Source organism: Gavia stellata, chromosome 36, assembly GCF_030936135.1.
Source record: "Gavia stellata isolate bGavSte3 chromosome 36, bGavSte3.hap2, whole genome shotgun sequence".
NCBI classification, from domain to species: domain Eukaryota; kingdom Metazoa; phylum Chordata; class Aves; order Gaviiformes; family Gaviidae; genus Gavia; species Gavia stellata.
The window spans coordinates 1,850,456-1,878,292 of NC_082629.1; the positions used below are offsets into that span (position 1 = coordinate 1,850,456).

The 27,837-nt window shown below is 68.1% G+C and overlaps 4 protein-coding genes across 4 annotated transcripts; 1 reads left to right on the forward strand and 3 right to left on the reverse strand.

The window, feature by feature from the left end:
- The first annotated feature begins 1,744 nt into the window (after positions 1 to 1,744).
- COQ10A (coenzyme Q10A) lies at positions 1,745 to 4,939 on the forward strand. The gene is made up of 5 exons (XM_059832800.1): positions 1,745 to 1,824; positions 3,976 to 4,119; positions 4,197 to 4,389; positions 4,475 to 4,576; positions 4,711 to 4,939. The coding sequence occupies exons 1-5, from the start codon at positions 1,745 to 1,747 to the stop codon at positions 4,876 to 4,878; spliced, it is 687 nt and encodes a 228-aa protein (XP_059688783.1). The 3' UTR covers positions 4,879 to 4,939.
- A 327-nt stretch (positions 4,940 to 5,266) lies between these two features.
- CS (citrate synthase) lies at positions 5,267 to 11,870 on the reverse strand. Its single transcript, XM_059832799.1, has 11 exons — positions 11,817 to 11,870; positions 9,225 to 9,272; positions 9,010 to 9,117; positions 8,862 to 8,927; positions 8,647 to 8,778; positions 8,382 to 8,570; positions 8,044 to 8,243; positions 7,624 to 7,753; positions 7,441 to 7,542; positions 7,158 to 7,367; positions 5,267 to 7,044 (listed from the first exon to the last, which is right to left on the reverse strand). Exons 1-11 carry the CDS (start codon positions 11,868 to 11,870, stop codon positions 6,874 to 6,876), a joined length of 1,410 nt encoding a protein of 469 aa, XP_059688782.1. The 3' UTR covers positions 5,267 to 6,873.
- Positions 11,871 to 12,928: 1,058 nt separating this feature from the next.
- Positions 12,929 to 15,746, reverse strand: CNPY2 (canopy FGF signaling regulator 2). Its single transcript, XM_059832769.1, has 5 exons — positions 15,647 to 15,746; positions 15,184 to 15,299; positions 14,627 to 14,824; positions 14,246 to 14,342; positions 12,929 to 13,354 (listed from the first exon to the last, which is right to left on the reverse strand). The coding sequence occupies exons 1-5, from the start codon at positions 15,744 to 15,746 to the stop codon at positions 13,311 to 13,313; spliced, it is 555 nt and encodes a 184-aa protein (XP_059688752.1). The 3' UTR covers positions 12,929 to 13,310.
- Positions 15,747 to 17,059: 1,313 nt separating this feature from the next.
- PAN2 (poly(A) specific ribonuclease subunit PAN2) lies at positions 17,060 to 27,431 on the reverse strand. Its single transcript, XM_059832789.1, has 25 exons — positions 27,150 to 27,431; positions 26,458 to 26,627; positions 26,136 to 26,256; positions 25,966 to 26,043; positions 25,540 to 25,807; positions 24,957 to 25,299; positions 24,326 to 24,422; positions 23,631 to 23,750; positions 23,316 to 23,435; positions 23,114 to 23,242; positions 22,737 to 22,936; positions 22,173 to 22,315; positions 21,722 to 21,828; positions 21,132 to 21,230; positions 20,563 to 20,639; positions 19,905 to 20,046; positions 19,499 to 19,636; positions 18,760 to 18,819; positions 18,579 to 18,669; positions 18,343 to 18,500; positions 18,092 to 18,235; positions 17,706 to 17,885; positions 17,471 to 17,564; positions 17,170 to 17,367; positions 17,060 to 17,094 (listed from the first exon to the last, which is right to left on the reverse strand). Exons 1-25 carry the CDS (start codon positions 27,429 to 27,431, stop codon positions 17,060 to 17,062), a joined length of 3,594 nt encoding a protein of 1,197 aa, XP_059688772.1.
- Between the last annotated feature and the right edge of the window lie 406 nt (positions 27,432 to 27,837).

Below are 27,837 nucleotides of genomic sequence, written 5' to 3' on the forward strand. Positions count from 1 at the left end.
GCGGGGCGGGGAGCGGCTGGGCCCGCCCACCGCCCGGGGAGCGGCCGCCGCCGCCGCCGGGCCGCAGCGCCGCCGCCGGCCGCCATCGCCGGGGCCCGCGGAGCCGCGGGGCGGGGCCCGGGCCACCGGGAGCCCCTGCGGGAGCGCGGCCCGGGGCCCCTAGTCCTCAGGGAGGGCAGCCGGGCCCCCGCGGGAGCCCCTCGCCCGGGCCCGGGGGACCCCCGGGGGACCCCCGGGGGACCCCCGGGTCTCCCCGCCTCCACCGGGCCACCCCGAGGAGCAGCTTCCCCGTGGACGCTGCCGCTTCCCCTGGCCAAAATCCAGCCCGCGGCCTCCAGGCCAGGCGGGAGGGAGGCTGGGGCGGCGGGCGAGCATCCCATCACGCCGCCACGGTGCGGGGGCAAGTCACCGCCGAGGGAAGCCTGGCAGGAGCCGTGCCGGCTCTGCCCCGGTCTGTGGGGTCTGGCCGGCTGGAACCGTCCCGCCAGGAGCGGTAGCTGGTACTGGGGCGTCAATCGCACCGACGTGCGCAGGCATTGCCCTGCAACCCCTTCCCTCCGCCGTGCCGACTGCTGAGCCATGCTGCTGCTCCGGGCTGGCAGGGCGGCTCGGTATCGGGGCAGGAGCTGTGCCGGGCCAGGCCGGAGCGGGGGGCAGCTCTGCCCACTCGCTGCCCCGCTGCCTGCTCCCCCAGCAGTGCTGCCTGCGTCCCTGCCACTGCCACGTCCGTGCCGGCTCTCACAAGCACCCGGGATGCGGTAAAGTGCTTTCCGCTCGCTGGGCTGTTTGCGGGATTGAGCCATCACTTCACCCGCTCCCCGATTGCTTCTGGCCCCACAGTCCCCTCCAGCCCCCTGCTGCGAGCGGGCAAGCTCAAAGCATTGCCTGCCCGGCCGCATCCATCCCGCTTGGAAATAGCGTTAAATCAGGGAACCCGGGGTGCCTCCTGCGGCACTGGGCTGCGCGGTTCCTGCAGGCAGGGGGAATTCCTGGTTTATTGCCTCCTCTGCTCTGCCCGGAGCGGAGTAGGTGACGGGGCGTGGCTCCCCGTCCCTCGAAATACCGACCGGGGACGCACGTGGGCTGGGGGGCCGGGTCGCGTGGCTGGCGTGGCAGCGTGCTCCGGCCCGGCCGAGCCGCGGTCAGAGGAGGAGGCGCTGGGGACGGCGCTGCCGGGGCTATTTTTGATCCTCTGTTCGTCCTTAGCTGGCTGTTACCTAACCGGGAAACCGAGGTGGAACGACGGAACCCGCGAGCAGCTGCTGACATTCCTGCCCAGGAGAAGGGGGCCGCGGCACCGGGTGCTGCTTGGAGAGGCAGGCGGCCAGCGGGGCCGCGGGCCGGTGCGCCCCACCGGGGCCGGTCTGCCTGCCGGGGCCCCGGGCCCCTCCGGGCACCGCTGGGCCTTGCGCCCGAGTCCAGCCCCCGGCTGCCCCTGGCCGGGAGGGACGCGGGGACCCCCGGGCCCGGCCCGGAGGGACGCGGGGGTCCCGGTCCGGAGGGACGGGGGGACCCGCGGCGGCCGCAGGGCCGCAGGCCGGGCCGGGACTACACTTCCCGTCGTCCTCCGCGCGGTCCGGACTACAGCTCCCGTCGTGCCCCGCGCGGGGGGCGTTGCCTCGCCCCGCCCCCGGGCCGTGACGCGAGCGGGCTCTATGGCGACGCGGTGACGTCGCGGGCGGGGTGAGAGGTCACGGCGGTGGCGCCGGTGCGAGGGCAGCGGAGCCGCGTCCCGGCCCCGGTCATGGCGGCCCGGCGGCTCCGCGGCGCCCTCCAGCTCGGGGCGCGGCAGCGGCTGCGGGCCGCGACGGCCCCGCCCGGCAGGTGAGCGCCCGCGCCCCGACGGGGCGGCCCGGGCGGCGGCACCGGGCGGCGGCACCGGGCAGGGCCGCGGGGCCCGGGCGGGGGGCGGAGGGGCCGGGCCGGGCCGGGGCGGAGCGGGGCCGAGGCCCGGAGCCCGAGGGGCTGGAGGTCATACAGGGCCCGGGGGCACCGGCGAGGGCCGCGGGGCAGGGACGGGGCGTCCGCCGGCACGGGGCGGGCCCCGGGGCACGATCGGGGCCGGGGGCGCCGGGTAGGCCTGGGGGAGACCCCCCGCGGGGCGAGCGGCCCGCGGTCCGGGGGGTGGCCCGGGGGAGGACCCTGGGGACACCGAGGGGACGCGGACGGGAAGGGGGGCCCGGGGCCACGGGGGGGGCGGTCAGTGGCCCCGGCAGAGCCCCCGGCCCGGGGGCGGCCCGCAAAGGGCCCTGGGCGGGAGGGGGGTCCCGCTGCCTGCGGGGGAGCCCGGGGCGTCGGCTGGGGCCTGACCTTGGGGCGAACTGTGTGTGGGGCGAGTGCCCCCCCCCGGGTGGGGCCGGCGGGGGCCGTGTCCCGGGACCGGGGCCGTGTCCTGGGAACAGGCGCGAGGGCCGCGCAGGTGCCAACACCTTCTTCTTGGGTCAGGAGCGACGCCAGTCACATCGGTGGGTCGGGCGCTGGCGTCACGGTTTGCTCGGGCGAGCGGAGAGTCCAGGAGACCTCAGGCCACCCCGCCGTGTCCCCCGCCGGCACTGACCTCTGCGCCCGGCCGCGCTGGGCGTGGGCAGAGCTGGTGGCCGTGCTGCCAGCGCCGCTGTGACTCTTGCCAGCTCGGGGCCGGCACCAGGCGCTCGGGGACAGGGTGGCTCTTGCGAGCCCCAGGCAGCCAGCTTCGCCGCCAGCCAGGTCAGCGGCGCAGGAGTGGCCGCAGCGTCGTGCCGTGGCGTTGGTTTAGGAGCCGGCTCTGCTGAGCCCTGTCACAGTGCACATGTGGCACGGAGCGCTGCCGGGCAGAGCTGCGGTGTGAGTGAGGAGGGGAGCGCTCGCCTCGGGGGGCCGGCGGCACGGCTGCAGGGTCCCCGCTCTCCTGGGGACCCCCTGGCTCTGCACAGCCAAGGGCCACAACCGGGGCTCGCACAGCTCGACCACACCGGCCTGTCCCCCGGGCTGCCGGCTATTCTGGGAGCTCGGGGGCTGCCAAGCGCCCCGGGTGACTCCTCTTGGCACAGGAACGTCCCGTGGCTCCTGGGAGAAGCAGGACCTTTCTCCTTCGGCCACCAGTCCTGGAGGAGAGCCGGTGTGACCTGCGTGTAGGCACATCTAAAAATACCCGCCCTGTGCCGCAGGCACCGAGTGCTGCCAGTTACGGCTGTTGCGGGAGGGAGCCCGCTGGGGCCAGCCCTAACCCGGAGCCCCGCCGGCCCCAGGGTGGTCAGGGTTACAGCCCGCCACCGCGATGCTTAAGCCATCACCTTCCCGGGGCTTGGCCAGGCGGAACGAAGCCGAAGTAGCCAATGGCAGCACCATGGGAAGACCCTGCTGCCATGCCCACAGCTCCGGGGCTGGGTGACATGCCACCTGGGACCCTGCTGTGCCTTTGGGACTCAGCCGCTCCTCGAGGAGGTGGCAGGCGTTGTCCCTTCCCAGCGGCAGCAACGGCACTGTCTGTGCCACACCTGAGGGATGACACAGGGCCGGGGTGGGACGTGGAGGAGGGAGAAGGTCTGGTCGAGCAGGGCTCTCTGCTACCGCTGCAGCCCAGCGCGGGGCTGGAGTAGAGCTGGGGAGGGGCAGTGGGGGGGTAACAGGCAGTTGTCCCCACTCTGCTGGTCTGGATTAGGTGTCCCCAAGGTCAGGTTTCCCTGGCCTTCCTCCTCTTGCACAACAGCAGTGCTGGCAGCAGCCCTGGGACGAGCGCTCGGACTTCCCTGGCCTCTCCTCACCACCTGCGGCCCCAGGCAGGAAGGCTGAGGCTGGCCAGGGGTGCCTGCTTCATCCCTGAACCCCCCAACATCCTGGGGCCGGTTCCCATCCCGGGAGGGACGTGGGCAGGTCTGGAAGGAGCCCAACATCGTGGCTGTCATTGGGGGGCAGGGGGGGCTGCCCCACTCAGCCCAGCGGCTTCCCAGCGGCTCCGCTGCCCAGTTCCTCCGTTAACGCCTGTCTCCCGCCCAGGCACACGGCCCTGTGTGGCCTCCGGCTCAGCCGGCTCAGCCGGCCGGCGAGCGGCGCCGAGTGGGATCTCCAAACCCAGCCCAGCCGGTCCTTCCTCAACCTCACCAACAAGCGGAAGGAGTACTCGGAGCGGCGCATCATCGGGTAGGTGCGGCGGCTTCCCCACCGGCCAGGCAGTGAGGGCCCCGCGGCCCCGGCTGCAACGCCCGCTCTGTCCCCAGGTACTCCATGCAGGAGATGTACGACGTGGTCTCCAACGTGGAGGACTACAAGAACTTCGTGCCCTGGTGCAAGAAGTCGGTGGTGGTCTCCAAGCGGACGGGCCACGTCAAGGCCCAGCTGGAGGTGGGCTTCCCGCCCGTGGTGGAGCGCTACACCTCCATCGTCACCCTCGTCCGCCCCCACCTCGTCAAGGTGAGCGTGGCCCCGGCGCGGCGGGCGGCCGGACCGTCCTGGCCAGCTCCTCGGGCCCCCCCGACCGGCTGCTCCCCCTCCCCAGGCCGTCTGCACCGACGGGCGCCTCTTCAACCACCTGGAGACGAACTGGCGCTTCAGCCCCGGCATCCCCGGCTACCCCCGTACCAGCACCGTGGATTTCTCGGTAAGACCCTGCTCCGGGCGGGTCCCGGGCGCAAAGCCCCTGGGGAGCACGGGAGAGACGGTTCCTGTTTCGGAGACCTGCCCGCCCACCGCCGTTCCCGCCGGGGGCTCACGCCACCCCCCTCTCCTCCCCAGATCTCCTTTGAGTTCCGCTCCCTGCTGCACTCCCAGCTGGCCACCGTCTTCTTCGACGAGGTGGTCAAGCAGATGGTAGCAGCCTTTGAGCGCCGGGCAGCCAAGAACTTCGGTCCCGAAACCCGCATCCCCAGGGAGCTCATGTTCCACGAGGTCCACCAGACGTGAGGGCGGCCTGGCCACCGCGGACTGTGCCAGGGCCCCGGGGCTGCCTGCCCTGCGCCCACCCTCCTAAATATTTATTTGAGTGCACCTCTGCTGCCGTTGCCTCAACTTCCCTCCCGGCCCCGGGGGGCGAGAGGTGACGCTCCTGCAAGCGCGGGGGCTGCTGTGAGCCCCCGGCCCCACTGCAATGCCGTGGGAGCTGCGTCCCAGCGCTGGACTCCCTGGTTTTGTAGCTGATTTTGGTTTTAAGTTTTGTTTTAGTTCTCGGGAGTTTGGTTTTGGTTTTTTCCCCCTTTTGTTCCATTTTAACTCCTCGGCAAGGCCAGAGGCTCCTGGCGGCGGGGCAGCTCCTGGACCGGCCGTACCTGGGCCCTGCCGCCTCGCTCCGGGAGAGCGGGAGGAAGGTGAGTGTTCGCTGGCAGGGGAGCCTGCCCGGATCCTGCTGGGGAACACAAGAGGGGGAGAGGCAACAAATGGCCAGGGAAGGATGGGGCTCCGGCTGCCGGGGCCCCCTCCTCCCCTGGCTCTGTCCAGGAACAGAAGGAAGGAGAACGGCGCAGGGAGGAAACCCTGGCAGGAGCAGAGCTGCCACCTGGCCCGCAACCGGGCACCAGAGCCGAGGGACCCCCGGCAGCGCCCGCTCCGCCGCCAGACCCGACGTCGCACAGTTTGCACAAGTCACACGCACAGGGCAGGGGACGGGGCAGCTCGTGCCCCCCCCTCGCCACCCCCAGCCCCCGCTACAGGCCAAGGCGCTGGCACCGCAGGGACCGGGACGGCCCCGGCCCACGGCAACCCCCCCACCGCCCCCATCGTTCCTTGGGTTCCAGCTCGCCCTGCCTTACTTTGGCGGGGGAACGTGGGGGTCTCCGGCCCCCCCAGGCCAAAACGCCCACCTGGGGGAGCAGGGGGTCCCTGAACCACCAGTCCCCCCAGACCCCCCAGCTCCCCCTGCCCGGCCCACCCCGTTCCATCCCTGTCACCGAGGGCACCGTGGCCTTGCTGCCCGAGGAAGGGCAATAAAGAGCGTTTTCCAAGGGTGAGCAGCCTCCTGGTCCTCATTCGGCAGCCACGGGAGAGGGCAGCTGGGGCGGGGGCTGCGCGCTGAGACCCCCCCAGACCCCAAACAGACAGGTACCTGCAGACATCACCGAGCCTGGCACTGCCGGCTTGCCGAGTGCCGCCACGCCGGCAACAGCAGGGACAAACCGGGGCCTCTGGGCAGCTCCCCGGGGTGGGGGCACAATCCCCTGACCCCCCCTTAAATCCTACAGGGGCACAGCAGAGCCCAGGGGCTGGGGGTCCCGCCCCGTGGGGACCCTGTGCCCAGAGGGAGGGAGGGAGGCTCTGGGTTTGTTAATAAAAACATTTATTTTGCATTTTGTCGTTGTTTGTACAGAAATGCCCAATACCTGCGAGGGGCCGGGGCTGGGGCGCAGGGGGGGCCCAGCTCCGGCGGCCGGGGGCATCGGACACGGGGATTCACACAAACACGGGGGCGTGGGCCGGGGAGGAGTGTATCGAGTCCCTGCTTGGGGGGGGCTGAGACATTCGTTCTTCACCTGCTGCCCTGTGGGGGGGCCTGGACACGAGTCTGGACTGAACCCCTCTCGGGGAGGGGGGGCCTGCGGCCGGTGCGCCCCATGGCCTCGCCGGTGCCGCCGCCCCCAGCCCAGCAGCAGGGGAGCCGGGGGGCTCCCAGTGTGCGCAGTGCAGCTGGGGTGGGGTGGGGGCACAGGAGCCCCCCACCTGGCCGGGGCAGAGCCGGGGAGGGGGCTCCAGGGTGGGGACAGGGATCGGGGGGCCCCAGGGCTGCCTCTGACCCCTCCCGGGGCAGAGGGAGGGGAGAGGAGCGGCGGGGGGGGGCTCCGCTCGCGCCACAGGAGACCCACGGCCGGTGCCCGAGGGGGGTTCAGTGCCGAGTCCGTCCGGGGCCCGGCACGGCAGCGCAGCGTTCCCTGGGGAGCAGCGAGCCACGGCCCTGTCCCCGTCCCTTCTTCACCCAGATTTGTAGCCCACGAGCTGCATGAGGCCCTTCGTGCTCATGGACTTGGGTCTCTCCAGGGGGAAGCCCAGCGCCCGGCTCCAGATGAGCTGCGAGAGGACGCCCAGGGCCCGGGAGACCCCGAAGAGCACCGTGTAGTAGTTCATCTCCTTCATCCCGTAATACTGCGGGGGGAGAGGGGCGTTAGGGCAGGGCAGCCCCGCGGGAGGGGGCAGCCAGGAGCCCTCCGCCCCCCCGGGGAGCGGTTCTGGGGCAGGGCCGGGACCCCCGGGCTCACCTGCAGCAGCACCCCGCTGTGGGCGTCCACGTTGGGCCAGGGGTTCTTGGCCTTGCCCTGCTCCAGCAGCACGTTGGGGACGATCTTGTAGAGCTGAGCCACCAGCTTGAACATGGGGTCCTTGGGCAGGTGCTTGAGGGCGAACTCCCGCTGGCAGGTGTAGCGGGGGTCCGTCTTCCGCAGCACTGCGTGCCCGTACCCCGGCACCACCTGCAAGGACAGAGGGTCAGAGCCCGGCCCCGGCACGGTCCCGGCCCCTCGCCGCGGGCAGAGCCGGACTCACCCTGCCCGAGTTGAGAGTGTTCCAGATGAAATCCCGCAGCTTCTCGTCTGACACCTCCTGGCCCAGCTCCTTCTGCAGGTTGGTCAGCCAGAGCAGCACCTCCTGCGGGCACGGCAAGCGGAAGAGGGGGTGAGAACAGCGGTTTATGGACAGACAGACAGACGGACGCAGGGAGGTGCCCACCTGGTTGGCGAGACCGTGCAGGGGCCCAGCCAGCCCGTTCATGGCGGCGGCGAAGGCGAGGTACGGGTCGGAGAGGGCGCTGCCGACCAGGTGGCTGGTGTGGGCGCTCACGTTTCCCCCCTCGTGGTCGCTGCAGGGGCGAAGGGGCGCGTCAGGTCTCCCCCATCCCGACCGAGGGCCCCCACAGCCACAGGGACACCCCCACGGCATTTTGGGGGGCCATGGTGTTCCCAGCCTGGTGGGGCCATGGTGTTCCCAGCCTGGTATGGCCCTGCCCGTGGCCCCACGCCGTGTGCCCGGTGACGCCCCTGGAGCAGCCTGGGCACGTCCCAGGACCCTGCCCCGTCCCTGGCCCCAGGGCTGGGAGCGGGGCCGAGTCCCCGCCTGCTCCGGCGCCAGCTGCTCCTGCCGTCCCCGTACCTGTGGATGGTGAGGTAGAGCCGCATCAGCTCGATGAACTGGGGGTCGGTGTAGCCCAGCATGTTGGTGAAGTTGTGGGACCAGTCGAGGTTGGGGTCGATGGCCCCGATGCTGCTGCCCTCGCGGTACAGGTTGCGGTAGATCTTTGCGGCGACGCAAGGCAGCTTGGCGATCAGGTCCATGGCGTCCTCGTAGACAAACTGGGACAGACAGGGTAAGACAGAGCGGCTGCCCTCCCTGGGGGGCACCCCAACCTGCGCCCACGCCCCAGCCCAAGCTCAGAGCTGGGGTGGCTGAGCCCCCCCGTGCCACACCGGGGCACCTGGCCCCCCCCGTACCTCCCAGTACTTGACGCGGTGGATGCCCTCAGCATAGGCGCGAGCGAACTTGCTCTCGCTGTTGAGGGCGGTGATGGCGGCGCTCAGCTGGGACATGGGGTGCAGGTTGGTGGGGAAGTTGTCCAGCATGGTCACCACGTGGGAGGGCAGTGCGGCACGCCGGGCCCACTCACGGGACAGCCAGCTCACCTGCGGAGGGGCACCGGGGGCTGAGCCGTGGGGCAGGGGGCCGGCAGCCCCCCCCGCCAGACCCCCTGCACGTTACCTGCTCCTGGGTGGGCACCTCTCCTGTCACCAGCAGCCAGAAGAGTCCCTCGGGCAGTGGCTCCTCACCCCCCGCGGCTTTAGGCAGCAGCTTCTGGCACTCGGGGATGCTGTACCCGCGGAAGCGGATGCCCTAAAGAGCCCGGCAAAAGCGTCAGCCGCTGCGGCGCTGCCCACGTGAGGTGGGTGCCCGAGCAGGGCAGGATCAGGCCCTACCTCATCAGGATCCAGCACGGAAGTCTCATATATCAGCCCTTTCATGCCTCTCATCCCGCCGTACACCTGGAGAAGGGTGGAAAGAGGCGGTTACCGGCTGCGGCACAGCCCGTCGGCCCGGGCGCAGCCGTGGCAGCCCCCCACTCACCATGTCCACCGTGATCTGCCCGATGGCCGTGTTGCCATGCTGCTGCCTGAAGCTCTTGATTTTCGCCTGCTCCTTGGGGATCATGCTGGCGAGGACATCTTTCAGGTTCTGGGAAGAGGGGAGGGGGCCGTGAGCCCTGGCACCCGCGGGGGGGCCGAGCACACGCTCCCCCCACCAGCACCGAGAGGGGTGACAGCAGCAGGGGCTCCTCTTACCGTGGCGGCACTGGCGTGACGGGCAGCGAAGAGGACGCACGGGGCGTTCTGCGGAAGAGCAGACACAGGGACTCGCGGTTACCCAGGGAGAGCCCCGCCACGCACCCTGGCTACCCCATTTTGGGGGAGTGCAGCCATACAAGCGGCCCCCAGCCCCAGAGTACATCCCGGCCCCAGAGCATCCCCGGCCCCTCGGCGCACAGCACAGCCCCCCAGCGCATCCCCGGGCCCCCGGCACACAGCACAGCCCCCCAGCGCATCCCCGGGCCCCCGGCGCAGCCCCCCAGCGCATCCCTGGACCCCAGCGCACGGCACAGCCCCCCGGCACATCCCCAGCCCCCCGGCGCACGGCACAGCTCCTGCAGCAGGAGCCGCCCGGTGACTCTGGCGAGATCCCATCTCACAAGGACGCTGTGCCCGGCAGCTGCGGTAGCTTCCCTCGCCCACGCGTGCCGGAGATCAGAGCCAGGCAGGTTCAGCCGGGCTGGGCGACGCAGGAAGGCGGCACAGGGTCGCCCCGCGCTGCATCGTGCTCATTCACACAACACACGACGCCGGCCACGGCTGGACCCAGACCTGCTGCAGAGCCGAACGCTGCACCGAGCGAACGCGGCAGTGGCAAACGCGGCCACATTTCGCTTCCTGCTCTGCAGAGCACGGAAGCGGCCGGCACGAGTGAGCCGGTGCCACTGGTAGAGCCCTGCCAGGCCGGCACCACTGCGGTTTTCCTGCACGGGGGCTCGGCAGGCGCTGGGGAAACCAATCTTTGTTCCTTGCCCACGCGTGGCAGCCGTGGGGACTCCCGCCGGTGGGAACACCCTGACGCAGCCGGGAAGCCTGGCCCTGGCAGCACCCCTCGTCCCTGCCCGTGGAGGGGACACGGGGCTCAGCCGTGCCCGAACCCACTCACAAACACCCGGGTGGGCAGCGGGGGGAGCAGAGGGGGCCGGGAGACGCCTGCGCAGCAACGGGGCCACCGCCGTGCCGGGAGGCCCCATCCACACCCGGCACCCTGCGCCTTCCCCCAGCAGAGACCCCGGGGCCGGAGCCACCCCCCCGGCACGGAGCTGCGGCAGCGCCTGCGGCGCAGGCAGAACATGACTCGCTTTTTCCACTGGCTGCCAGGTGACGCGGGGGGAGCAGCGCCGCAGCGAGCACCCAGCCCTGCACCCAGCCGGCCAGCACCCCCTGAGCCCCCAGCCCAGCTGGGGGGACCCCGACACCCCAAGCGCGGCTGGAGCCGGCCGCTCGCTCCGGGCGACTGCGCCGTGTCCCCCGCAACAGGCGGCACCCGAGAAGGGAAAATGCCGGCGGGAACAATGGAGGCGGCAGCAGGAAGCCCAAGGTCAAGGCGGCCGCTGCTGCCGCCATCGCCGCAGGGCCCCCGCCGCACCCCGTGTCGCCCCATTTCGCCGAGCGCCCGCACGGCTCAACCCGGCTGGGCCCGGGTGTCACGGAGGCTCAAGGTCACACGTGTTGGCGGTGACACCGAGCGCCGGCTGTCGGGGCCGGGGCAGACCCAGCCGCTGCGGGACCCTCCCGGGTGCCCTCACCGCAGTCTGGGGGTGCGGGAGCCCCCCCGGCAGCGCCGGCTGAGGGTCAGCGGAGCAGCGGCCGCAGCGCATCAGCTCAGGCCGCAGGGAGGAGGAGGAGGAGGAGGAGGAGGAGGAGGAGGAGGAGGGTGGCGGCAGGTGGGGATTAGGGCGCAGTCGGCGGGGTGGCCCTGGCTGCGGGGGCAGCGGCCCCCCCCGGGCGAGTGGGGCCAAGTGGGGCACCACAACACGCCGGGCCGGGCCCGGGCTCCCAAAATAACGCCCGGTCAATAGAAACGCCGCAGCAGCCGTTACGAAACGCCGGGGCCGCGGCCAAGGCAAACGGGCCGGGGGGGGCCGGGGCCGCCCCAGCCCTGCACCGCTGCTCGGCCCCCCCGGACCCTCCAGCACCGCCGGGCCGGGCGGGGGCTCCCCCCCGCTGTGACCCCGTTGCCCTCCACAGCAGCAGGCCGCCGGGGAAGGGCGGGGGTGGGGGGGCGGCGGAGGGGACCCCCCCCCCCGCCCCCCATCCCTCACTGCCGGTGCCGCCAGGCGGGAGCCCCCGGGGCTGGCGTGGGGCCCCCCCCCGGGCCCAGCGCTGCAGCACAGCCCCGCAACGGGGGGGCAGCGGGGCGGGGAGCCCCCCACGGGGGGCTGTGAGAGGGCGGGGACCCCCAGACCGGGGCTGCGGCCCCGGCAGAGCCCCCCGGGGCGCAGGCGGGCACGGACCCCCCCGGTGTCCCAACGGGGCGGGGGCACCCCGGCTCCGAGAGAGCAGCGGCGGGGACGCGCCCCGCCCCGCCGCTCGTTACGGGCGCTCCCGGCGGAGGCGGAGGCGGCGCCGGCGCCCGCGCCCACCACGTGCTGCCGCTGCGGCGCGCGCGCGCGACCGCGCGCCCCCCCCAACCCCCGCCCCCCCGCGCGGCCCCTTCAAGGCAGCGCCCCCCCCCCCCCCCCCCCCCGCGTCGCCCCTTTAAGAACCGGTGTCGTGTCCCCCCCCCCCCCCCTGCGGCGGCGTCGCCCCTTTAAGGCGCGGCGGGGCCGGGGCGGGCGCCCTCACCTTGGGCCCGCGGAGGCGCGCGGCCGCCCGGCTGCCGGCGGCGAGGAGCGTCATGGCGGCACCGGGGACGGGACGGAGCGGGGCCGGGCGGGAGCGGGGCCGGGGCCGGGCGGGAGCGGGCGCGGGGCCGGAGCGAGCGGCGGCGGCGGCGGCCGGGGGTCCTCAGCGCGGCGGGCGGGGCGGGGCGCGGCGCCGCGCTGGTTATTAGCATAGCACCGCCCCCACCCGCCCTCTCGGGGACGAGCTGCTCGCCATTGGCCGCGCCGCGCCCCGCGGGGCGGGGATAGGCAAATTAAGCGGCGGGGGGGGGGGGGGCGGGCTATAGGTGGCCGCCGCGTTCGCCTGATCATGGCTTGGGGTGGAGTGAGGCGGCGCCCCGCCCCCTCTGGTGACGTCACCGGCCGCAGTGCGTGACGTCACGCCGCTCCGTCAGCCGCCCGGGCGCGCCGGTGCCTCGGTGTCACCCGGCTGTGGTGCAGGCAAACCCTGTGACGTCAGCAGGCACACGGCCATGTGCTATGAGGTCACCGGGGCCCATGATGTCATCCCACACTCAGCCGCAGCTGCTCGAGGTCACCCTGTGACTTTGCCCTGGCTCTGGGGTGACGTCACGGGCCTGGGACAGGGGGCGGGGCATGGCCGCGGGTGACCGTCCCCGCTGACCCGAGGGCATTGCCCCGCTGGCCCCGGGGCGGCGGCGCCGGGGGACCGGTGACGGCCCCGGCACACGGGCTGCGCGGCACCCGAGGGGACGGGACCCCCACGCGACAGGGCCGCCAGCGGATCGGGAGCTGCGGGGACGCGTCCCCGTCCCAAGGCCGAGCCGCGGCCGGTGGACGCCGGACACGAGGGCGCTGGGGTCACTGGAGGCACCACGGGGACGCGTGGGGACGCACGAGGCTGCCGCCAGCGTCCCCAGCCCTGCCTGGGGTCCCGCCCCCCCTTCCCCACGCTCGGCCCCACGCGCACAGGAGCGAGACCGGCCCTCAGGTGGGCCCGCGGCACGGCCGCCGCGTGGCCCCTTTATTGCCTGCAGCAGGGAGGGGGGGTCCCAAAACCGGCCCTGGACGTCCAACCACCCCGCCCCGGCGGGGGCAGCCGAGTCCCTGCGCACCCCACCGCATCCCCCGGCAGCGGCGGAGGAAGGTCCCTGGATGGCTGCCTGCTGAAACGTCCCGGCAGGAGCAAGGACGCAGCCCTGGCCCCCACAGCTGCCCCGTGGGGAAGCAAGGCCAGCGTCCCGGTTGCACCGCGGCTGCAGTGGATGGACCGTGAATAAATAGGACAAGAGCACCAGACTGGGTGAGACGGCGTCTGCACCAGCTCCAGAGCCGCGTCTTCCCCAGTACGTCTGCCCGTCCCGGCGGGGTCAGCGGGGACGAGGTGAACCAAGAGGTAGGGGATGTCCGGACAAGAGCCCGGCGCCGTCCTGGTCCCGTGAGGCTGCCGGGACAGGTTGGCATCGTCCTCCGGAGGCAGCCGGGGCCGTCTGCGTCACAGCTCGTCGTGCGGGATGTGGAGCGCGTGGTCACACAGGTCTGCAGTGACAAAGGTGGGCGCTCTCAGGACACGGCAGAGCCCCGTGGGACCCCTCCCCGGCAACCGCCTGCCCACAGCGCAGGAACAAGCCGTGCATGGAGCACCTGGGCTGGGTGCAGCCGTGACCCGCACCAGGGGACACCTGTGCTTCCCCTTCACTTTGTTCTGTGGTTAATGAGAAACGCAGCTGTTTGGACAGAGCTGCCGGCCCGGCATTTCCCCGCGTCCGGCACCTGCAGCCACCCGGCACACCCACACCAGTCCGGGACAGGCGGGGTGCAGGCAGCGGGTGCCCAGCCGGGGCCTGGCTGAGCCACAGGAGCCGCCGGCAGCACCGCGAGACCCCGGGACCTCCCTGGGGAAGGAGTGTTTCCCCAACACGTGTGCCAGGTACAGAAGGGACCCGCCCTGGCCTGGCCCTGCGGCACAGGTAACAAACACGGGCCACGTTCATTAATAGGGAAGCACAAAGGTCGCGGCATGCCCTGACCCCGGTGTTTGCGAGCTGGAAATAGCCCTGCGGGAAGGGAGATGCCACGGGGCGGGCGCCCGGCCATTGGCTGCACGAGGAGCCCTGCGCCAGAGCAGCCAATGGAGCCGGCACGGCAGCTGCCCTGGCTCAGCCCCAGGCAGCGCGCGCCTGGCCAGGCAGAGCATCCAAAAAAAGCTGCAGGCAGCTCCAGCAGGCAGCGGGGTCCAGGCACTGGGCTGCCAGAGAGGGGCTGCTCCACAGGGCTAAGGGATGTTGGGATTTTGGGGAGCGCCTGCGGCTCCTCTGTGTCCTCCCTGCTCTGAGCCAGCAGCTCCTCCCATCTCAGCGCTGTCTGAGCAGCTACAACTCCCCGGGCAGCAGGAGAGACCCATCCACGCGACAGCCCAGCCCAGCTCACCCGTCCGCTTGCTGCAGAGCCGGTCCTTGACGTTGTCAGCCTCGTGGGAGAGGAATTCGATGAGTTCGTCCTCATACTCCTCGGCGATGCTCTCACACTGCAACGGGAGCCGCCCGTGGGTCAGCCGGCGACTGCATGGAGCCAGATGATGCCGACAGCACCCGGTGGAGCCCAGAGCTGGGCCACGTGCCCACCCACCCCAGCCCAGGAGCAGCCTCCTGCCCTCCAGCCCCAGTAAGGACCAAGGAAAGCAGCCGGGAGCTGCCAGTGGGACCAGCTCAGCCCTAGAAGGGCCGCAGCTGCCCAACACAGTGAGTCCCAACACCCAAAACCTCCACGGAGCCCCGACACCCATCACAAGGACCCAGTCCCTGCACACACCGCGAACTTCAGGCTAGAAGCCACGTCTCCATCAATTTTGACCCCGGAGAGGTCCATCTTGGTCCCGTCATGGGAGATCACCCGGATGTAACTCTTACGGTGTGTGGACGGATCCACTTTTTCACCGTATTCCTTCATCTTCTCGCACACCCGCTCCAGCAGCTCTGTCAGATGTGCCTCTGAGCGGGCGTAGGGCACCTGCGGCATGAGTGAGAGATCAGTGGGGTCAGGCCTTGGAGCGTGACAGCGGAATGGGAATGCCACACCAGCGCCTTTCCCTGGGAACTGGGGAGCGCTGAGAAAGGGTCAGATGTCTCCACAGATGCCGGGGGAATGCTGTGGAGCTGCGCTGGCAATAGGCAGCAGAGGAAGCTAAGGAATGGGAGAGGGTGCTTACCCAGCACACGCAGAGCACCCAACGCGGGTCTGAACCCTCCCTCGTCTCCCCCAGTCTTCGACATGCGGCTGCTGGCCCCGGTCAGGCCGGCCCCGCTGTGCCGCAGCCTCCACCCGACCTCCCGGTGCCGCAGGCAGGTCCCTGCAGGGAATCGGCTCACCTCCACGACCGACTGGCTGCCGTCGGGGTTGATCCGGAAGGAGCCCATCTGGATGGTTTTCCTGGGGTCGACCTGGGCGATCTCCCACTCCAGCTCATCCACCAGTGCCCGACAGGCTGCAGGGGACGCAGGTGTCAACGACCCGGAGCTATCGGCATTGCCTGACCCCACACCTCAGCCCCTTGGCACTGACAGACCTGCGGCTGCCCAGAGCCGCTGGGAGGAACTGGTGTAACTGGTGCTGTGGGCAGATGAGGATGGCAGGTCTGCGGGGAGCAGGTCCCCGAGGCGCCCTGTGGCCCTTCAGGAACGTTCGCCTGTCCCCGAGCAGTGTGAGCGTGGACGGGCGGCAGTGGCCACAGGGCAAGCGGGTCCCAACAGCCACTGCAGCCCTGCACCACCATCCCGTGCTGTCCCGTCCCGTCCCTCCCCGGCCCCGCCGTCCTGTCCCATCCCGCCACACCTCCGCAGTGCAGGTCCTGGCTCCGGCGGGCGCAGGCCGCGGGCAGCAGCGCAGCCAGGGCCACGGCCAGGCAGAGCGCGGGCGGGATCCGGCCCCTCATCCTCACGGCTCCGCTGCAGGGCGACCTGCGGGCACGGGCAGCTCTGGCGCTGGCAGCCCCTGTGTCCCCGCACCCCGTCCCCCCCGGGGCCCCCCGTCCCCTACAGACCCCGCTGTCTGTAGGGCTTCGTCCACGGCCTTCCCCCCCCGTCCCCACCGAACCCCAACATCCCCTGCAGGGCCCGTCCGTGCCCCTGGACACCTCAGGGTCCCCTCCCCGACAAGGCCGAGTCCAGTGGCCCCTATGGCGCCCCCTCCCCTACAGGGTCGAGCCCAGAGGCCCCTATAGAGCCCCTCCCCTGCAGGACCACGTCCACAGCCCCCTACGGAGCCCCCTGCCCTGCCGGGCCTTGCCCAGAGCCCCCTCCCCTAGAGGGCAGCGCTCACAGCCCCCGCGGAGCCCCCTGCCCTGCCGGGCCGAGCCCCGAGCCCCGCACCGGGCCGGCCCGGCCGAGCCCCCAGTACCGCGCCGCTCTCCCGTCCCGCTCCGCCGCCCCGGCCGGCTGCCCCGGGGCTGCCCGCGGCGCCGCCTGGCCCGGCGCGCCTCTCCGCACCACCCGCCGCGGGGGAAGGCCCCCTCGAAGAGGGCGGCGGCCGAGCCGGTCGGAGCGACGGAGCCGGTCGGACCGGCCGGGGCGGCTCCTCGGGCCCCGGCGGGGCCGTCCCGTGCGCAGGCAGCGCCGCGGGCAGCCCGGCGCGAGCGACGAGGTCCCCGGCGCTGCCAGGGCCCGGGCCGCGTGGCGCTCGGCCCCCGCGGAGGCGGGGCCTGCGGTGACCCCGCCCCCACGACCGCCCCGGCCCCGCCCTCCGTCCGCGCCGTGTCCCCGTTCCCGGTCTCGCAGCGGGTCCTTCCCGCCGTGTCCCCGCTCCCGGCCCCGGTCGGGGCCCGGGTCCTTCCCGCCGCGCCCCTGGTCCTGGTCCCGCACCGGGTCCTTCCCGCCGTGTCCCCGCTCCCGCCCGGGCTCCTCCGCGCTGTGGCCCCGGTGCCAGCCCCGGTCGGGGCCCGGGTCCCTCCTGCCGCGCCCCCGGTGCCGGTCCCTAACCCCGCGGCCCCGGAGCCAAGGAGGAGACGGCGGCGCGGGTGTCCGAGGCTGCTTTATGAGGGCGCCCGGGCCGGCGGGCGAGTGGTGTGGGGGCGGCGATTCCCGGTACCGGCAGGGAGAGGGAGTCCCGGGGCGCCGGGCCCCGGGGGAGGCCCGGGGGGCCGGGCAGGGTCGGGGTCAGCCCCGTCCCCGCTGCTGGTTCCAGTTCCACGTGTGTCCGCCTCCCTCGGGGGGTCCCGGGGCTGCTCCTGGCTGGGGGACGCGGGGCCGGTCACAGGGCCAGCACCGGGGGGTACACGGCCCCATCTGCCAGAGACAAAGCGGGGTCAGGGGGCGGCGGCGGGCGCCGGGGGGGCGCGGGGGGCTGCGGCGGAGCCTTACGCTTGGGGCTGCTCTGGCTGTCGGGCTCGGGCACCTTCCAGTCCATCTTGCGTCCCTTCTCGTAGAGGCCCTTGAGCACCTTGCGGAAGTCCTCGGGCTCGGCGCCCTGCGGGCTCAGCTCCAGGTACTTGCGGTAGAGCTGCAGCGCCGTGCGCGCGTCCTCGATGCTGTCGTGGGTCTCCCCCTGGATCTTCAGGTCTGGGGGGAGAGCCCCGGTCAGGGAGGGGGCTGGTGGAGACCCCCCCGGGGGGAATCTGCCCCCACTCCTGGCCCGCCTGGATCCCAGGGTTCGGTCACTGACCCAGGAAGTACCAGGCGAGGAAGCGCAGGGAAATCATCCTCTTCCTCGGGATGTGGAACAAGTAGACGGTGTCGATCACCTGGTCCTTGGGCACCTGGAAAGAGAGAGGGTCCTGCTGCTGCCAGGGCAGGGGGGCTGCCGCGGTGGGGGTGAGCCCCAGCGCTGCCACCAGCCTCCCAGCCCCACCCCGAGACCCCCGTGCCCAGGCTGAGGGAGGGGGGCTTGGCCCTGTCACCATCAGGTTGATGACACGGAAGTCCTTCTGCAGCCCGTGGCCCACGAACTTGACTCCCACGTCGATGAGGAAGCGCAGCTTCAGGTAGGTGGATTTGAGAGTGGTGAGGTGCTTGGAGGAGATCTTGGCGTCCAGGTCTCCCGGCTTGATCCCTGAGTACTGGGTCAGGTAATCCACCACCTGCGGAGACCAGGGCCCGTGGAGGTGGGCTGGGAGGGCCGAGGGGCAGCCATGGGGATCTGCCCCCTCCCCAAGTCCCCTGCCAGCATCCCGGGGAGGGTGCAGTCATTATTACGTGTGCCCCTCCATGGAGCGGGAGGCAGAGTGGGTCTGTGTTCTCCCTGCGGGGCTGGGGAGCTGCGTGAGGTCGGGCAGAGACCCCGTACCTGCTCTTGGGTGGAGATATAGTCGTCAATGAAGGGGACGCCCTCGTTAGGGCCCTGCCCACGCACGCACGTGATCCTGGCCACCGACATCTGGCTGGGCTTGATGGTGGACTTGGTCCCATCGCTGCGCAGCTCGGCCTCCTCCTGCAACGGGCGAGAGGAGAGCTCGGTGCCCGACAGCTCCTGCAGTCCCCAGGGACCGGGCGCACCCAGAGGGGCTGCCCCTGCACCCCCGTCCCTTGAGGCCTGACCTCATTCAGCGTGACAAATTCGGCGTCCAGCCCCACCAGGTCACCCGCCTGCGGCATTTCGCTCAACATGAGGGGGATGAAGGTGGCGTGGCACTTGCGCTGCTTGCGAGCCAGGGAGGCCTCCGCCAGCAGCACGCTGGCTTCGATGGGGTTCTTGACTGCAGGAAAAGGGGAAGGGAGATGAGCCGCGAGCCGGCGTCACTGGCCACATGGCCACTTCCACCCCAGACACTCACTGACGAGGTTGTACTTGGCATTGAGGTTCCTCCGGGCGTAGTACAGGATAGCCGGCACCTTCCAGCTCATGTCGAACTGCACCGCCTCACACTGCAGGGGAGGGGGGGACGGAGTAGGGGCGGCCCGGCAGCCACGGTCTGGCCTCGACACACAGCCGGCGGCAGTGCCCCGAGCACTCACCTTATCCACGGGCTCGATGAGGAAGTCGTTGAAGAGGTACCACTGCTGGTGTGTGACTCCCTGGGGGGAGAGGCACAGGCACTGCCTTAGGGGCCCCCCCAGGCAAGTTCAATGACTCCTCTACCCAGTTACCAGGGAAAGAGGGGTGTGACGATGCCATGTGGGAACTCCCGCCCTTCCTGGGACACAGTGGGGAAATCCCTGCTGGCCTGGGTGGTGATGATGCATACGTGAAGCACTCGGGCTGGACAGGCACGGTCTCTGCCCGACTCCTAACCAAAACTCCACGGAGATGCAACAGATAAGAGAGAAGGATGCAGCTTTGACACACTCTGGGAACTCCTGGCTTGGGCATCTCTATGAGACAACCAGACTGCCCAGACCAGCCCCCTTTCCTCAGGAAGGGAGATGACGTCCCAGCCCTTACCTGGAAGCATAAGGACAAGCTGGCAACGTGCCTGTGACCCAAGAGGAACCAGCCTGAGTAAGTGTGGGAAGAGTGCTTCTTCAGCCCTTCCCTCCCTGTAAGGTGCCCAAGCAGCACTTGGCTGTTCAGCCAAACACTCAACACTTGACTACGAGACCCAGGAACTGGTCTGTTAAACGACCCGACCCCAGAGCAAGCCGTGGGCAAGAACCCCTCGGCAAGGCAGGACTCCCGGGGAGCAGGGCTGCTCTCGGCAGCCTGTGGGTATGGCAGCTGTGGGCAGGAGAGCACCTGTCCCGCAGGGTTTCTCACCTCCTTCCTTTGGTGGTAGGTCTCTCCCACTTTGATGTGCCCCACCAGGCTGCCCCCCGTGCGGGAATCCAGGATGTGGACGACGGTGGCCATTAGGTCGTAGACATAGACGGACTCCGGGTCGTCAGTCGGGCCCAGCTGCAAGAGGTAACAGCCCCCAGGGAAATGCCTGAGCCCCGCCTGTCTGCCAGGAAGCTCCCAGGCCTCCAACCCAAACCCCAGAGCTCGGACATACGATCTCACCACCAGCCCAGAGGTTTCCATGCTCACCTGAGGCATCTCCGAGACAGCCTCGTTATCTCTTGCCCACACACACTCAGCAGAAAGAGGTTCTGAAGCAGTTCTGTTCCCACAGCCCCACGTGCACAGAACCACGTAGCCCCAGAGGGTTCTCATCAGCCTTTACCTCATCGGTCTCACTCCAGTTGCAGACATCTAGCTCCTTGCTCTTGGTCAGCCTCATCTTGATGGCGTGAGGGATCCAAATGTTCTTCAGTTCCTCCACGGAAGGATATGAATGCCCCGTGTCAGGGTTCCCCAGCTCCTTCCTGCATGGAGAATCACAGAAGGCAAAGTCAGAGGGAGTCACGAGATTTTGTCCAGGCCAACTTCTCCGGGGCAGGATCCCCGCCGCCTCACCCACCAACCTATTCCTAAACCTTCCACAGGACAGACAGGGAATCCAGAGCTGCACCATTTCCCTGCAGCTGCCTAGAGCAGGACCCTGGGAAAGGTGGTCAGCTAACGTCAGCCAGAAAGGGCCAACACACGGTCCTGGGTCTTGTGTCAGTCTGAAAAGCGAAGGGGAATGAGGGCTGGGGGCTCAAAAGTGGATCACAGGGTGGATCACAAGGGTGTCTGAAGGGGATGCTGCGCAGAGCGCCCATACAGGCTCACGAGCAGCAATGAGACTGTTCCAGTTCAGAGACCAAGAGGAGCTACAGACAGGTAGATTATTAAATTATCATTATCAGATGAGAAATGGCCCCGAGCTCCCCAAGGCCCAGAGAACAACCCAGAAGGTGTCACTGCTCAGAGTCGCCAACCCAGGAATGGTCACCTACCACTCTCCAAGAGAGATTTCTTTGCCTTTGGTGATCTCAAAGCCTCCTCTCTTCATCATGGCTCTCTGAAAGGCATACTGGCAACGAAACACAGGCAAGCGTCAGCGCAGAGTGACAGGCTGGGCTTGGGAACACGTGGGTGACAGCCAGGCCAGAAGTGGGGAAAAGACAGGGACTTTAAAGTCGGTGACAGGGAAAAAGACAGCAAGGGAAACCCAACTGTCCGCCTGCTCTCTGCTGGGCTTGTGCTCTGGAAAGCAGGCACTGCCTTGCTGCTTCTAGGTCTTGGGGGCCTGGGGGAATGAAAGAGTGACTCTACTGCAGTCCCGTCAGCTTTGTCACGGCAGGAGATCTTGTCTTTTCCAACTCCAAACGCACGGCTCATGCTACAAGCATGACCAAATACCAACATGTCCTCTGCAAACAAAGTTGGGTGACGCTCGGGTGGAGAGCAAGAGACTTAGAGACAGCGAGATCAGAGTGAAAACACCTCCGCAGAACTGGACACGCAGCAAACCCCGTGCGCCAGGGAGAACAAGCCTGCTTCTGCCCCAAAGTGTCTCCCCCACCTCAGCCTGTGTCTTCCAGAAATCTGCCTCCTTGGAGCTGTTCACCTCACAGTTAATGACCAGGACGTCCGGCAGGCAGCGGATGTTCCGGGTCTGGACCTGCGGAGAGAGCAGAAGATGGAAGCCGGGCAGCACCAAGAGCCCTGGAGAGGCTCAAAACTGGATTTGGCACATGCTACCCTCCTCCAATGCCTTTGCCTGCAGATCTTCCCCACTGCCTCGCGAGGCTCCTGGTAGCTGGGGGTACTGCAAGAGCAACTGAGGCAGGGAGAAGGCTGCTGCCTTAGAGCGGGTGTGCTTGCCTCATGGGGGGGCCTACCTCTGCCCCTACACCGGGGGGGATTCAGCTGGGATCCGCGTGATGTGCGAGACGCATTCCAGCGCTCGCACAGCCCAGGAAATACCCCAAGCCATGCCGGCCTGCCATCCAGGCCAGGAACCGAATCTCCAGCATCCGCCCAGGAGGTTCCCCACTGACTAATGGAGAAACTGCCCCCGCTCAGCCGGCGGCACGGGGCGCTCACACCCTTCTCCCACATCCCTCGTAGCCCGTGAAGTGTGACATGCTCACACCGCACTCCTGGGCTCACCGTGGGCTGGTACTTCTCACAGTTCTCGCACCAGGCTTGTGTGTTCTGCTCCAAGCAGATGCTTCGCTTTAAAATTTGGGCAAACTCATAATCTTTGACCGGCTTTTCTGAAGGGAGAAAGGAGAATAACGTCACCTTCCAACACACAAATCTTTACCAATTTAGCTCAGCCAAACCTCTGGGGTTTTCCTCACAACCACCAGCGAGAAGGTCAACCCCCAAATCTGCCTTTCTGTAGCCAAAAGCTCGGCTGGTTGGAAACCCACCACTAGACCTCGGCTGCCGGGTCTGCCGCAGCCGGGGCCAGACCACTGCAGAAGCTCCTTACTGCAGGTGCCTATCACCTGGAAAAGTCACGACTCATCCCTACGGATAACAAACCCTGCCCGGCCATGGAAATGCAGCAGCGTTAAACGTGCCAGGCCCTGCCCTGCCCGCCCCTGCCCGTTACCAGTGCTCTCGGGGTAGGAGAGGGTGAAGAGCAGCGTGGAGGACACGCGGACCGTTTCCTTGCCGCAGCGACACATGCTGCAGTTCTCCATCTCGCAGCTGAACAGCTGCCCGATAACCGAGTCCCCTGAGGACCCAAAGCTGCTGGAGAAAAAGAGCACCAGGGTTAGCAGGATCCCAGCAATCCCTGCGGAGCGGGGCTGGCTGGTACGGTGGGCTGAGCACTGGGGACCCACACATCTCGGGCTGTACAAGGGCCATTTGAGGCCAGCACCCAGATTCCAGCAGCTCTTGGGGAACCAGACATTGGGCTTCCAGAGCCGGTGCCCTCTGCGCAGCCCCAACCCACCAAGCGGGGGGCTAGACCTAGGAGGGACAGAGGTTCGGCACAGGGTTCGAACCCGGCTGTAGGAGCAGCCTGCAGCTTCGCATGTTCCCTTGCAGCCCTCAGGGCAGATGTGGGTGGCAAGGAAGCTCCTTCCTGAGGGACAGATGGGGCCTCTGGGAGCCAGACACCCTCCCTGGTTCGGTTACTCCCTGTCCTGTCCCCAGGCTGGGGATTTACCTGCTGCCAGCCCCCCGATATGCCTGTGGTCCCTCCTGCTCCTGGGTTTCCTGGTGCAGCTGAGTAAGGATGAAACGGTTCCAGCTCTGAATCAGCCGCCCCAGGTTCACCTTTCCTGTGGCTTCGTCCGAGTCAGCCAGGATCAGCCCCAGTGCCGAAGCCTCTGGGATTGTGCGGAAAGCCCGCAAAAAGTTGCTTCCCTGGGGATGGGGCAAGAGCGGCATGTCACCAAGGTCAAGTGATAGGAGTTTCCACACTGTCTGATGCCATCACCCAAGGACCCGGCACCACCCAGCTCCTGCTCCTCTGCGATCTCTCTGACCCTCCCAAGCAGCCCAGCCCGCTGGCCTCACGTCACGCCTGGGCTCACCACGGACCTGGCAGGGGTCTCCTCGGGACAGGTCCAGCATGTGGAAGAGCAAGCCCAGCTCACAGCCCAGGCAGAACTCCTTCTGGCACAGGTGGTTCTGGACCAGGCAGCGGACCGGCTCCAAGAAATACAGCACCTGGCAGAGACAGGGCAGTCAGGGGAGGTCCTGGGGGCCATGGTGGCCTGCGCAGGGCTGGGGCGTCTCCCACCTGGATCATGCAGTTGCAGTAGGCGTTCGGGATATGGGGCTCCAGGCCCGCAAACAGTGTCTTGTTGTAATGCTTGAAGTCAAAGTCTTCCAGCCCCAGCTTGGAGTATTTGATCGTGACCTGAGCAGAGATGCAACGTGTTAAACAGACGCCTTCCCACATCACGGGACACTGGTGCCAACGCCTACGTGCTCCCCACAGAGACGTGGGCAGGTGCTTGGGCCCAGGCGGGTCCTTCGCCCCAGACAAGCCCAGCCTGGGGCCTCCCAGCCAGCCCCCCCGCCATGCCCCAGAGCGGCATCAGAAGGCCACTACCTTCCTGTACTTCTTGGCCACCATGTAGAGGTGTGGCTCCTCTTCCCGCCCAATCGGGGACTCGGGGACTTGGCTGAAGCTGTCAAACTCATTGTCCGTCTCTTTTAATCGATAGGGAATCTGCGAGGGGGAAGAGAAGGGAAGAGCGGCTAACCCTGACACGGGGCAAAGCACCACGTAATGAAACAAGTAACTCCTGGGCTTTCCTGCCTCCCCAAATTAGCAAAGGAATAAACCAGAAAGGAGCGGGGCCCTCCCTTAACCTGCACGAGGCCTCCACACCTTCCTTCTTACAAGGGACTTATCACTGTGGGAAACTACAGCGGCGCTGCGGGCGAGGGCGAAACACAGCAGTGTTTTCCCAAGGGCGAGGGACGTGCCATAAACCTCCAAACCGGAGAGCTCAAACCTTTCCTACCACAGAGCGAGTTATCGATAGAACTGGGATTCTGACCCAAGGGGGAGGCTCACCCGCTGACACTGCTCAAGAAAAGCTGTCGCCTCCAAACTATACACCTGCCTCCTGTAACACCCCAAGCCAGAGAATTTCATCTCTCACCCCTGTCCCGAGCCCTGCAGAAAGCTCTGAGATCGTTCAGCATGCAGCGAGAGCTCCATCCTTCCCCGAACTGCAGACCTCCGCTGCTGGCAGAAATACCCCACGCCCCACACAATCCCCTCCTGAGAGCAGGTACCTGGTTGCGGAGTTTGGTCCTTGGGTTTGGGGCGTAGCCAATGAACCCCACTTTCTTCATGGTGCGCAAAATCTCGGGATCTACCGGAGGGGCTCGCCTGCAAAACACACCACGACTCAGAGGCTGCTCTCTTTGGCAGCATCATTTAACCAAGGGCCTCGTCTGGGTGTGCTCAGGGACCCACCAGCGGGTCACGAGGGTTGCCCCCATTCAGTCCTTCCCCCAGATTCATTTTGTGTCACAACAAAACACCCGAGTTACACCAGAACACGGCAGCAGCGCTGAGCGCAGGTGTGTTTGGGACAGGGCTCAGGCAGAGGAAAAACAAGAGTTTCCACACAGGCAGAACACAGCCAGGATCCCACTGGGATCTCCCCATCGGGAAGACAGAGGTTTGACCATACCCTACTGTCTTCAGACCTGCCCAGTCACTGCACCTCAGCAGTTAAGCTCCGCCACAGGGAACTTATCTTGCATTTCACAGGGCACGTGAGGAGGAAGGGCAGTGCCAGCCACGAGATGAGGGAGCAACAGAGCTGCTCTGTGGATTCCAAGACCAGGGGAAAGAGAGGATCCCTGTCGGAGCCAGCTTTGCCGTGCTGGTTTTCGCTGGGAGAGACTGGCAAATTACCGGGGTGCTGGGGCAGAGTTGGCAGCGGGCCAGTCAGAGAGCAGGGTGTCGCTGGTCAGCGGCACGGGGATGAGCGAGAGTGGCACGAGGTCCTGGTTCCAGTCCAAGTGGGGCAGCGTGTCCACGATGCAGGGCAAGGCAAAGTCGGTCTCCCTGGAGTAGGCGTTGAAGGTGACCTCCGGGGAGTCGGCCCAGAGGTGGACGCACCCCTCTGAGTCGCCGAAGGCCAGGGCCTGCTTGCTGGCCGAGACATCGAAGGTCATGATCAGGGGCCCGACGGTATTCACGTGGAAGATGTCAGCAGGGTTGGCAAGGCCGGTGGGCTCGCAGAACTGGCACTGACCTGCGCGAGAGGGAAGCGCAGAGTACATGGCACCAGGGAGCACGCAGGCAGCCAGCACACGGTAACCCAGCACGCCTCTCGCTTATGGCGCCATTTGAACTGGCTGGACACAGGTCCAGAGTGTTCGGCCAACTCTATCCCACTGGGATTTGACCGTGAGCCTGGGGGATGCCGGGACCGTCGCCCCGCTCTCGCCAGGGGAGCAGAGCCTGGCCGGGCAGGGGATGCAGCTTCACCCACCTGTCTGGGAGATGATGGCCAGGCGGGAGGTGTAGGTGGGGATGAAGCGGAGGAAGAAGGGGTCGATGTGGACCTGCAGCGGGGTGGTGGCCCGCATCATGCGCAGGTCGTACACCTTCAGGAAGCGGTCGCAGGCAAGGCCATTCATTCGGCTGGAGAAGCCGCAGGTCACCAGCAGGTTCCCATGGACATCAAAATCAGACAAGCTGCCCGAGTATGCGTCAAATTCATGCTCCACCACAAATGTGCGCAGATCACGCAGGGAGACCTGGGAGGGTAAGGCGGGGGCGCTGGGTGCCGTGCAGGCAGCTGCTGGCTGCTCAGGAGCCCCGTGAGCTCTGGGAAAAGCTGGACACCAACTCCAGGGTATCCCAGAGGGAAGCCGAGCATCAGCAGGACTGGCAGGTAGGATGGGGCTGGTGTTACCTTCCCTGAGGTGTGCCCACAGAAAAAGAAGCGGTTTGATTGCCTCATGATGGTGATGCCGGGAACCTCCACAGTGTACTGGGAAGGAGGCAGAAGAGGGGGGTGAGCGGGGCTCAGCCCCAGAAGAAAGCACCTCCCTGCAGCAGGGAGCAGCCCCCAGCCCAGTGTACCTTCTGCGTCTCCTGGACTGTGTTGAGGTCTATCTCAATGACGTGGTTCTGCAGCCCGCCAACGAGCAGCGTGCTGCTGTCCGTCAGCAGGAGACTGTGCATGTCCTCAGACTCGTCCATGCTGCGGGAGAGGGGAGAGGACAGCCCTCACGCTCCTGCCCAGCTCAGGGAGGCAGCGGGGAAGGGGGCGGAGGATCTGCCCTCGCCGTCTCCCAGATCCATCTTTTACGCTGCCGGCAGAGGAGCTGGGACCATCTCCCCCGGCACAGGGGCAGCTCATGAGGCCAGCACGGCTCGCCTGCTGCCAGGGGAAGGCACTCACAGGTAGTCAAAAATGATGAGGCCCCCTCGTGACATGTACTTCAGGTTGGTTTTGGTCAGGAAAAGGACACCATTCTCCAGGCTCTGGATCTGGCGGATGTCGTCACTGCTGTTCACTTGGAAGGAGGAGTATCGCTCCAGCGTCGGGCCAAAGAAAGAGGTGGCGTGGCCCTAAAACCAGCCGGACACAGGCTCGTCAAGTCCCGCCCCAGCTTCACTTGGATGCGACGCAGAGAAATGCCACTTTGCCCTGTGCCAGCTCCCGGGTGGAGCAGGCTATCGGCTGCCTTACGGCCTCAGCAGCCTACAGGGGGGCTTCCTGCCCCCCGTGCGTCCCGAACCGTGCACGACTGCTCAGACTTTTCCCTTTCAGGCAGATACATGCAGACACAAGTAAAGGACCAAAAGCTCCAACAGCCCCACGCATCAGGGCAATAAAGTTACTTGGGAAACACCAAGAGGCTCACGCTCCGACACGCATCAACCACCGCCGGGCAGAAGCTCTGCACCGGTGCAGCACAGCCCCGGTTTGAGCAGGACTCTCCGTCTCGGCCCCGCGCTGAACCGCTCTCCACCCACAGCCAGCTTGCCCTCAGCTGGTCGCAGCAGGCAGGCGTCGGGCAGCGAGAACGGCACAGACAGCCTGGCTGGGGCAGCGACCCTCCCTGCCCCGCTGCCGGAGCGGGCACCTACCCCGTGGTTCCCAACCCACAGCATCTCTTCGTGCAGGTCGAAATGGGAGACAGAGACGGGCACCCCCACTTCGGAGACGGCGGTGTGCAGCTCGCTGTACATGCCCTCCATGAGGTGCACCGACTCCGGCACCGCGATACCCTCTAACGGTACCCCCTCGGGATCCAGCTCCACGTTCTGCAGCAAGCTGGGGTTGAGGTGGGGGTCCAGGACGGGGTCCAGCGCGGGGTGGAGGGGGGGAGCATACTCGGCAAGGGAGGGGTCAAGACCTTCAAAATTCATGGTGAAAACCAGCGTCTCCCTTTGAAACAGAAAAGGAACTAAGTTGGTCAGTCAGAAACACCAGGGCCCTCCGATTCTTAGAATCATCGGCAGAGGCCCGGTGACTCCGAGGGATGGAAAAGGCGGCTGGAATCTCCAGTGAGTGTAAGGTGCAGCGCTCCTGCCGGGGACACCGGCAGCACCGAGCCCACGCAGGCAGTGGGGCCTGTGAAGTCCCTTCCCCGGGACACACTCAGTGCCCCGCCACGGCCGCGAGCCGCCGGGGGAAGGAGCCCGCAGCAGCCCCGGTGCACCGGGCAGCCTCCTCAGGGAGCCGGACCCCCCCCCCCGGGGCCGGCCACTCTCGGGGCACCGGCCGGGCTCCCGCTGACCCCCTCCGAGCCCCGCCGCCCCGGGAGGCGCCGGG